The sequence below is a fragment of the Marmota monax genome, unplaced genomic scaffold (genome assembly GCF_021218885.2).
Source record: "Marmota monax isolate L192 unplaced genomic scaffold, Marmota_monax_Labrador192_F-V1.1 WCK01_AAM20220418_F8-fsc00041, whole genome shotgun sequence".
Lineage (NCBI taxonomy): Eukaryota > Metazoa > Chordata > Mammalia > Rodentia > Sciuridae > Marmota > Marmota monax.
In genome coordinates this window covers 8582347-8593812 of record NW_026695238.1, presented here as the reverse complement: position 1 = coordinate 8593812, position 11466 = coordinate 8582347, and the positions used below count along the sequence as shown (strand labels likewise).

Below are 11466 nucleotides of genomic sequence, written 5' to 3'. Positions count from 1 at the left end.
TGTAACAATAAGGACAGAGTTTAACGTATTTGTGAGAGTCCCTTAATTCAGGATTTGGCAAACTAAGGTCTTCAAGCTAAATCCAGCCTGCCATTTACTTTTTTTTTTTTTTTTTTTTTTGTAGTTGTAGATGGACAGCATGCCTTTATTTTATTTGTTTATCTTTATGTGGGTCTAAGGATCGAACCCAGTGCCTCACACAAGCTAGGCAAATGCTCTGCCACTGAGCTACAGCCCCAGCTGCCATTTGCTTTTTTTATATAATGTTTTATTGAAACACAATCACGTTTATTATGGACGGTTGCTTCTGTCCCATAGCAACAGAGTCAGGAAGTTGTGATAGAGACCATGTGGCCCAAGAAGCCCTTTACAGAACAAGTCTTCTGACCTCTATTGTATGAATCAAAGAAGATAGAGTACAGACTGGAAATGTAAATTTGATACATTTTTCATTCAACATTTTAAGGTCTTTTAAGTCAAGAAAAGAAAACAGTATTATAAGACAAGGGTACTTTTTACATTTGGAATTTCCTCTACTTGGAATTTCCAAATAAAAGGGAAAAAATGCTCTATAATAATTTGAACACAGAGGCTATCATTGGGGTCTTTTTAAAGTAGAATCCGTGGACCAGTAAGACAAAGTTCCACTCAAATTCGCTACAAGATAATATGAAGTATTTAGTACATCTGCATTTCATAAAGTATCATTCCTAAACAATATTTTTATTTTTTCTTTAGTATGCACAAAAGATACTAAAATCCAACAGGCAGTTCTGCAGCAAATTGGGGAAATACCGCATGCCATTTGCTTGGGCAGTGAGGTAAGTTGATCATTGCAACCAACAGAAGAGAAGTTCATTTATAGTCTGCCTAGTTAGAAGCTTCTGTTTTGGACACCTTTGTTTTACCTGTTATTTTTAATATACCAACACCTACAAGAATTCTAATGTAGTCATTTTCATAAACATTTCCAGCTTCCCAGAGACACATTTCACAAGGTATTTTATCAAGACAGCTCATTATAGAAGGTCCTGATTTGTGTACAATGGTGGGCGTGACCAATAGTGCTGTGAATTATTTGTAGATGTCAGATCAAAGTCATAAATTGTTTACTGTGTATACTTGGTTCAACAAACCCTTAATATTATGTCAGCCCTGAGCTGATACGCATAAAATTCAGAGGGTTACACTGATTTCCTAAGCAGTTGCATGTTTTCATCTGTGAATAGAGCTCAGGTCTGTATCTGGATGTCCAAATGTAAACATCAGATCAATCTTTTAATCTGTCTTTGATTTTGGTACAGATTAGCAGAACCAAATTTATCTGTGCCAATTGATTCTGATAAAAATTTTGAATCCTATGGACATTGATGGTGGAATCATCCACCTGGACACATCCTACATGTGAAGAACAAAACCTGCTGTTCAGATCTGCTTTAACATCAGTTACATTGACCTCCTCCTCTCTTTATGTCCTTATTAGTATAAGAATTACAGCCTGCCATGCACTAACAAAGACAAAAAGGTAAAGGTCAACAGTGTACAAACTGAATGAACTAGAAGATGTTAATTAGAGTTACAAAACGAGACAGCCTTTTAAGTATTCATTTGAATATCAGTAACAGTTTTACAGTGGCAATAAATTTAAAGTCCAAAAGGTTCTTTAACCTGTTATGGCATTTATAGGTCACACAGTTGATCTAAAATGGTGAGTATATTCATGGGAAACCTCATCAGTATTTGTCATTGTTGTGAGGTCATTATTTAAAATCAGGGAACCCTAGGTGAAGGAAGAAAAAATGTCTAAGTATGGGCTGCAGTAAACTAAAATAGACTAATGCAGTCTCCAAGAACTAATTTTCCCTAAAGCAACCCAAAGCAAGGGAGGAAAAGGCTAGGCCCAAGAGCCTGACAAGCATAGTCCAGATCAGCACTTGCTGTAACTCTGGGCATGTTTCCTCTCCGAGGCTCAGGGTCTTCATCTCCAGAATGGAGATGATAGTGCATGCCCAAAGGAAGTGCACATGGTCTCAGATGCAAAAGTATTTGGCAAGAAGTCGATCGTGAGTGTTACTTCATCTCTGCTTACTATCTTCCCTTACAGCGACAGCTAATGCCAGCATATTCCACATGAGAAGATATTACACATTGAAACTTTCACGATGCACTTAATTATTTTTATTTCTCATGAGCTTTCATAGAAAGGATAACTAGTTATAATTCACTGATCAAACATTTTCAGATTGCTTATTATTCTCTAACCTCACCTATTGGGGAAAGTGGAGGCAAAATGGCCCTTGACAAAATGAAATATTCCTACACAGCAAACTGATAATCATGAACACATTGTTCAGAGATTTTAGAAGCAAGCATTTTAGAGCTAAACAGAGCTGGACTGAAAATCCTAGCCCTATTCTGTGTAAGCCAAGTAAACTTAGCCAATTACTTATGGTCTGTCTTTACTTCCATTGTTCAGTTTTTCAATCTACAAAAAAGATTGCAGATGAATAATTTACTGTTGCAAGGATTAATGAGAATAAATATGTACCCCATAAAAAGGAGTAGTGATTAGGTGGCATAACTCCCCTTTTCTCTAACATTGAAGTCAAAGCAGTTATGTGTGGATCTAATTTTTCTTTGGCCAGCACATTGTGTGATAAAGTATAAAGTGTAATAAAGAAAACACTGAGACTAAGGATACTGTGCACCTGAAGCAAGCCCTGCCTGACATTGTATTATCTGCACAAAAATAATTTATGTATTTTAACTAAATCTCTATGTTTCAATAAAATGGGTCAAGGAAAAGGAACAGTGGCTCAGGTCATCTTATTCTCATTTAATACAAAAATCTGATTCAGGTTGCCTCCATTTTATCTGTACATCTGTCCTCAAAATTCAGTCAAGGCCCATTTATCTCCACAAAAATGTTTCACCTTCTGTATTCAGATACAATCCCACTCTTGTCTACTTATAAATCCTAATGGTTCCACCCAAAGTGAAGTGGTCCTGTCTGGTCCAGGTTTAGGATGTCTTGAAGAAATAATGAAAAAGAATAGCATGTCCCACAAACATTCCAGAGTTTTGATTGAAATTACTACATGTGAGATATCATTAAAAAAGTTGTAATATTGACTCCTATCACTTTAGACATAAAATTGAAATACAAAACTAAACATAACAAAATACAATGTAAGTGAAACTTTTATCTAAATTTTCTTTTTTTTTTTTTGCTTTATAGTTTCTTCCGTTGCAAATCAAATATTTCTTTACTCACCTTAAAATCACAACTCTCTCAGCAGTAACCAAATACCAACCTAAATAAATATTATTTTCTTTCAGATCTGTATTTAAGGACAACCAGGGAAATGTGGACAGAGACTCAAGATTTTCACCCCTGTATAGACAAGAAAGTAGCAAGATTTCAACAGAGGATCTCCTTAAACTGGTGTCTGATTATAGAAGGTATGATTTTTCGGTTGCTCTTGAAGTTAACATTAGCCATATTGCTACCATTGATTTGTTCTCTCACTGTAATGATTATCTGAGTCTCAAATGTGCAAACCCATCCCGAGGCAGATGCTTTTCAGATGATTTCATGTACGTCCAAATGGTGCACAGGTGTCTGTTTGCCAGAATTATATGGAAGGATCATGAAATGTGGAGCTATGTCTGTTATCTTCAGTTGTGTAAGAACCTCCCCAAAATTTAGTGGCTTGAAATAACACCACATATTTTATCCCTGAGTCCAAAAGTTGAGCTCTGCTGGGCAGGAGAGCTTGTCTTTTCCATATATGGGATGGACTTAGAGAGGTCAGCTGGGGTCAGAGGATCCTCTTCCCAAGTGCCTGGTGCTGGTCATTGTCTGGGAGCTCAGCCACACCTGTGGCTCTGGACCTTGTTCTTCTTCCCTGGGAGCCACTCATGAGATACTTTGAATTCCTCATGGCATGCAGCTTGGTTCTAAGAACAAGTGTCCTCAGAGACAGGAAAAGACAACTGCCAGTTTAAGTGCCAGGCCTGGAGACTGTCACAGTGCCACTCTCATAGTTTACTGTCAAGCTGTCACAGAGTCTAGGTACAAAGGAAGGTAACATAGACAGACGCAGGAGGAGTGTTAAGGAGTCTTAGGACCATATTTTAAAACCCCGCAGAACAATTATATTGCTATAGATATAATCGCTCTTAATATTTTGGTCAAATACTTTCAGAAAAGATAGCTGAAAGCTAAGAGAAGGAAACTATAAAAGCCACAACATTTTTTAAGTGAATCACCCATATTCCCAACATCTGGAGACGATAAGGTCTTTCATTAAGCTACTTATCTAAAACTGTTAGCCCTCTAAACTACACAGTATTCTCATACCCTTTCCTAAATATTACCTCTCTGCGTCTCTCACTTAAGAATCAGCAATCTCCTATCAATTAATTTTATCCTCAACAAAATAATATGAGATTATAAAACAAGCATGATTTTTTCTGCAGCATCAGTAGATGATATATTTCTATTTAACTAGAGGGGAAGTTTGTCCAATGTTCTTTTTTATTCTGGAAGAACATAAACTTAAGAAAGAAAAATAAAGGTGAGAAGTGAAATCTCAGAGGAGGCCCTGAAGCAATCTAACTTCTTTGCCATCTTATGAGGGCCCTCCTGACCCGAGGAGACCTTCCTTCCTTTGCTCATCAAACCTCCTCACCAGAACCAAACCATAATCTTGCAAGGCTACCCAGCCACATGTGACATTTAAGAGTGCTTTTCCTCTTTGCTTTTTTGCCAGCACACTAAAGTATGGAAGGTGGTGATGCCAAGCCAACAAAAGGAACAGGCAAAATGTTTTTGGGTGTTCTCATATGAATAGGAAGAACCCGAATTCTCACAAAACCCATGTTATCAGTGATTGGCAAGAAGAGATATCACTGTGGCAGTTAAGGGGACAGCTATAATACACAATGCAGAGCCAACATCAAATTATTTCATCGAAGTCTCACAATTTATGACATTTATTCTCAGTGGTAGGCTGATAAATGTGGAACAACAGACTTTCTAGAGAAAAAACTGATTTGTGCCAATGGCCAATTCCTGTGGTATAAATTCTCCTGCCATTGGTGATTTCAAGCTACCCCTGGGACGTCACTGAACGTGGGGTTAGGAAGAGATGCGGACCCTACAGATTGAAGTGAACAAACTCAAGGGCACAGACAATCTTATCATGTAATATGGTCATTAGGTAGTGATAAGTTTTGAATGTTTAACATCTTTTGAATGTATTAACACCTTGTGTTAATACAACTGATTAATGTTAAGTTAATATGATTTAATTTTAATACCAGCTGAGTTTAACCACTGGCAGGCAAAATTCCTAAAAAAAATAATTATTACAATCCGCTCTCCCAAGCTGGGAAGAGCTGGCTCTGATTCAATACTGTAATTATTCCACCTTTCAAAGTGGAATCATGCCCGGAGGGGCATGATGCTTGAAATTATCATCAGTAAGTTCCATGCTACCGTAATGAAAAGTTAGTGAGACAGACGGTGTAGGAGAGGGAGGGAGTGATGTGGGTGGGAAAGGAGACATAGTCACAGAAGGCCAAAGTTGGGGAAGTCCTGCTTGGTATGGGTAGAGGAAAATTGCAAACTTTTAGCAACTGTGGCAGAGCCAGCCTTGTTCTCAGACCTTGACTCTCAGCATGAAAGAGGGTTGCTTAAGCAGATTCAAATGCTTTGGTAACAAAACTATGTGACTTACTATTGTACTTGTTTGGCCGTTTTTATAAGTGTTATCTGAAGTTGAGTAAAAATAAATTCAAAGTACTCTTCAGAATATGTGTGGCTTTACTCCCCACTGTTTTTTTTATAATTTGCAATAGCACAAAAATTTTTAGTTTTCAAAGTTAAACTAGCTAAAAGAAATCATCGCAATATTATTTGGGGTCTACCATTGTTGACCTAAACCTCAGAATTTTAGCAGAATACTTTTTTCTTGAAACTGAAAATAATACTGTGTGTGTATGTGTGTGTGTGTGTGTGTGTGTCTGTGCTTGTGTACTTTCACAGGGCTGACCGAATAAGCAAAATGCAGACCATCCCCGGAAGCCTGGATATCACTGTTGACAGCATTCCTCTGGAGCATCCAAGTATGATGATGACATCACAGTTCAGTTGTAGAGTTCTGAATATTTAGTGGGGTTATTTTTGTTTGTTTTGTGGGTTGGTTGGCTGGTTGTTTAACTGGCTGCTTATCAGATTTTGAGGGCTTTTTATTGTTGTTGTTTTTTCCAAAGTGAAAACTCATGGAAATGCAAATCATTATGCTATAGAAATGTAGGGCTTCTTGGGCTGGGGATATAGTTCAGTTGGTAGAATGCTTACCTCACACCTACAAGGCCCTGGGTTCAATTCCCAGCACCACCAAAAAAGAAAGAAATGTAGGGCTTCTTATTTCTCCATTAAGGCAGACAATGAATATCACAAGGCTATATTCTGAGCAGCATAACATTTTGTTTAATACCCAGCAAGACTGTATCATTTAATCCTAAAAACCCTGGAGGGTTGCAAATGAGGAAAGTCAGGTTCAGGTATGGATAAACTGATAATCCACAGGAGAAGATTTATATTCTATCCAGTTCCTCTCACTCATAATAGAAGCAGGTTCTGCCATACTGTGCTACCAAAGGGTTCCTCTAAACACCACGTGCAGCCACCCAAGTGAATGGGCAGTGATTAGAACTGAAATATCGTTTGACTCTGCTACTACTCAGAATCTATGTTTTTCAGAATATGATTAAAAAAATCCTTCTTTGCTTAGTATAAAGTAGAATTTCATGGGTTGCTATTAGCCTGCAAATGAGTTTTAGAATTTAGAATGAATTAAGGCTTCCTATACTGAACCACAACCAGAGAGGGTTATTACCGCAGGATATCTGGATTACCGTTTGCACTATTAAGTTTTCTGTTCTTGTAATTTTCCATAAATCATCCTCATATGGAATATAATGAACCCTCTAACATGAGCCCTGACTCCAAATCACTTTTATATTGATTGGTACCAGAAAACAGAGGATAAACTAGCCATTTCTTCTTGATTTGGGAAACAGGATTATTATTACCCATGGTAAAGTAAAACAAGAAAAGAGGAAACTAAATATTCTTTCACAAAGAATTGTGGGAAGTTAAAGAAATTTGAGCATACAATAAAAATATTATAATTGATTTTTGGAAAAAAATCGTAACCTAATTCCCAAGCACACACAGCTAGTCATTGTGCTTTATCTGAACACAGGACGATTCCCTCCAGGTAAAGGAAGGAGGAAGGCCTTACTCAGTAGCACAACTTCAGCCCCCAAATTATTTAGTGACAGAAGTTTTCATTTATAAGTTCCTAATGGTCTTTTCTCTCTTCTTTCTTAGGCCATTCCTACAAAGTTACATTTTAAAAGTTTGTAAAAATTAAAGCGAAAAATAAAATGTCACATAACAAATAATGTAGAGAGAGACCTTCAGGCCCTTGCTGTGAAATCATCCTTCAGGGAGAAATTAGTATTAATCCACCTGGTATTAGCAGTAACAAACCCATTGGAAAAGGGTTTATTCTGTCATATATCAATTTCTCTATTATTTTTCTAGTAGTGTAGCAAAGCTCAGTGGATTGCCCCTTATAATATCTAGTTAGCATATTTAGAGGATCATTAGCTAAAATTTACTTTTTAAATTAGAAAATATGACAAAAAGAAAACAGTTATACATCCATCTCAAAGATTTACCAGTTTTTAGAACCTGAGTTTTGATATGAAACATGTAACGTGTATACCCTACAAATTTTTCATGATTAGTGTCACTTTACATCAATTGGTACACAAGTCTGGTTTGTAGTTCATTTGAAAATATGTTAAATATTGTTCACTTAAAAAAAGAACCATATTAAATGACAAACTCTTATTTTCTGATTTTTTAAGACTGTGTAACATCGTCCTTTATCCCTGTCAAGCCTTTCAACGTGATGGCTGACTCAGAGCCCACAGTGGAGGTGGAAGAATTTATATATGACTCAACAAAGCATTGTCGTCCTTATAGAGTATACAAAAATCAAATTTACATTTACCCCAAACACCTCAAATATGACAGCCAGAAATGCTTCAACAAGGTACGTATGACCCGAATTTCTGTGATGTCATTTCTCTTCACCACACTTATACCATACAAGATGGTTTCTTGAAAAGGCAACTGCAGATTGTGGTGGGCCAACACTTTGCGATTAAAAAACATTGGAGAAAATGCTCAGTAAGAGGCAGTGAGAGGTTAATTTTAGAAATGTTTAAATTTGCATAGTTTTGTAATATATTAATAATCTCTTCTGAAATTGGCCCTATATAAATTTGATCTAGACTTTTCTTTTTGTTTAATTTCTTGCAATCCTCTTAAAATAGCACGCCAGCCCCTTTCAATATGAACTCTTTCTTTCCTTTTAAATCTTTCCAAATTTTTTGCTATTTCTGAGCACTGTGGATAATGTCACAAGAAAATGCTGGGTATTCTACATTTTTCAGATTTAATTAGAAGCTACTTATTTTAGGCACTTAGATTGTTTTGGGGTGTTATTTAAGAGGAAATTGCGATTTCCATTTTCCTCACTGTAATTTCAGGCACGAAATATAACCGTGTGCATTGAATTCAAAAATTCTGATGCAGAAGGAGCCAAGCCCATGAAGGTGAGCCAACTCAGCCAGGGGACACAGCGTAAAGAGGGAGGGAGTGCTTCTGTTCTTTGTGCCATTGAGGGGCTTTTTATGTGAGTGTGGTTGAAAGAAGAGCATTTCAATACATTTGTTTTATATTTTCTGAAATGCCCCTGATTTAATAGCCATTGTTAACTCAATCTTTTAGAAATGTCAATCTTATAGCTCTCTTAGCTTTTCATGATTGGTATAAAGAAAACCGTTTTAATGTAAAATAAATGCAAAGATTCCCATCTGACAGAATCTGTCCTTTTCAAAGATTAGCCCAGCTCTGGACTCAGAGAGCTTTATTCAAAATGGGGCACCTTGGCTGGCTTCCCAGTGATCTGTGCTGCATGCTGGCCTGATAGCCAATACAGTGGGCCTAGAGATGCTCACATTTAAGAGCAGGGCTGTGGCCAAGGGTCTGTGGGCCTGGAAAATGGCTCTGGAAAGTCAATGCTGGTTGTTAATCATATGATTTAATAAGATCAAATAAAAGCTGTGAGGTTTGTATGAACTGATTTATTATAACCTATAAAACTGCAACCAGATAGCTTTTTATTATTTTTTTATAATTTCTGTTTGATATATATTGTTTTATCTTAGGGGCTTCAAACAACATAAAGTAACTTATGAAAGATGGAGGGGGAAATTATTTTTAGTGGGCCTGCTGCCAGATCTTACCGATTTCAGTGAATCAGTGCAATGAGAACAGAGCTAACTTCTAACTAACCCCACCATTATTTGTGATAATCTTTTAAAACACTTTGTCAGGTACAAATCAAATCCTCTAATTTATGCTACCAAGAAGGTTGGTGGCACTGTTCAGAAGAAGGATGATCAATTTGAGGATGAATGAGTCATTTAGAGTAGAGAGGAAGAATTCTTCAAAATAATCTTGAACCACTATCAATAGTCACAGTAACAGGCTCCACAGCAGCATTCACATTAGGAAAGAAATATTAAAATGAAACATAATTGTCAAGCAAACAAAGACAGTGACCAGGCAGCAAACACACCCAGCCTGTTGCAGCAGCGTTTTTACCAGGAAAATTGTAGGAAAGAAAGTCAGAGGTGTGGGGTTCTCTGCTTCAGTGCATTCTGGACATCATACAAAGATACAGCAAGGCCGGCTGTCAGACTCCACAAGAAGGGCCCTCACCTTTGGGCTAACGAGGCTTATAAACTATACTACTAGGAAGTGCCAGATCTCTTCCTCTGGCTTGATTTGGGGCTGGGGTACCATAACAGTGCAATGTGGTAAAGCCTAGAGCTAGATCTATCCTGCCAGCTGGCATGCCCGGGATTGGGTTCCAACCCAGCTTGTGGTCACCCAGGACCTTAACCTGGACCACAGCTGGTTCCATCGGCTCCTTCAAGAAACCTCTCTGCAGGGATCTTGAACAAGTTAGCACCAAGCTCATGGTAATCCAAAGCTAGATAGAGAATGTGGCTCAGGAGTAGAGTGCTTACCTAGCATGCACAATACTCTGGGTTCAGTCTCCAGAAAAAAAAAAAAAGTTAAAAAAAAAACCCAGTTAGTTAGTAAATTGGTCCAAGTATTTGACCCTCATGAACTATCTAAAAGATGAATACAGGCTTTCATATTTTACAATCATCATCCCATTGTATGATAAATGTGGGTAGTTCACCAAAGATTTTCAAAGTTAACTGGATGCCAGGTGAGCCTGGCAAGTTATTACAAAGTGTGTCTTTGTCCTGAGATTGATAACTAAAGAGTTGTGAAATTTTTTTTCACTTAGGGATAATTTCAGACACTTACTTTTTTCAACTCATAACTTTTTAAAACAGTGTATTTATGGAAAACCTGGAGGGCCCCTCTTTACCTCAGCTGCCTACACTGCCGTTCTGCACCACTCCCAGAATCCGGATTTCTCTGATGAGGTAAGAACCAGGCCTCCATTGCCCCCAGCAACTCCTAAAAAGGATGGATGAGTGGGTCAGATAAACACTGTCTCTAGACCACAGTAAGACTAAGACCTGCTTTGGCAGGGTCGTACTCACCAAGATTTATAACCTACTTAATGGACAGTTGTTCCTGGAGTATTTTACAAATTCAAGTATTTCAGCATAGGAATGACCTTGAAAATGTGATGTTTTATTGTATCATTCTTTTTAAGGAGACTAATTTTTTTTCTTTTATTGCATTAGTCAGTATAAAAAAAAATATGTTAGATAGCTTTGCCAACCATTGGCAGCATTTCATATAATGGAAAGAACAAAGGACCAGAGTAGGAGCCAGCATCATTGCTTATGACCTGCATGACCTTGGAGCCCCTCATCTCAGCATGGCAGAAAAATGTCCTGCCATGGCTAACTCAAGGCTCCTGCAGTGTGCCAGGCACCAGGCTACATTCCCCCACACGGCACCTCACTTCATTCCAACAGCCATCTGAGAAGAAGGCACTACCGTGACCTTCCTGTTTTATGAATGAGGAAAGTGATTCTCAGAGGAGTCAAGTGACTTGCCAAGGGCACACAGTAAAGTGACAGTCAGAATTCAAACCAGGCCATGTGATTCCAGATACAGCAGCTTCACCACGCTGCATAAGGCATAAAGAAAACATCACTGGGTGAAAAGGAACTACTATACACAGGTTGGCTTCTGTTTTAAACAGCTTCAGACAGATGAGTTTCAGGGATTAAATAGAATTTCTAACCCTAAAGCTGAACCAATGCAACCCACTAATATAATATTTGGGATTCAAAATATCACACCTCATACATGCAATT

General features: G+C 37.7%; 1 protein-coding gene across 9 annotated transcripts in view; it reads left to right on the top strand.

Annotated features, from left to right (window-relative positions):
- Nucleotides 1-11466, top strand: part of Dock10 (dedicator of cytokinesis 10) — a 234253-nt gene that overhangs the window by 159476 nt on the left and 63311 nt on the right. For all 9 annotated transcript variants that reach the window (XM_058577514.1, XM_058577513.1, XM_046439593.2 and 6 more), the window contains exons 14-19: nt 739-821; nt 3340-3462; nt 6053-6132; nt 7951-8138; nt 8638-8703; nt 10525-10617. In XM_058577514.1, coding sequence (XP_058433497.1) covers nt 739-821; nt 3340-3462; nt 6053-6132; nt 7951-8138; nt 8638-8703; nt 10525-10617 — 633 coding nt within the window. The remainder of the gene's footprint in view (nt 1-738; nt 822-3339; nt 3463-6052; nt 6133-7950; nt 8139-8637; nt 8704-10524; nt 10618-11466) is intronic.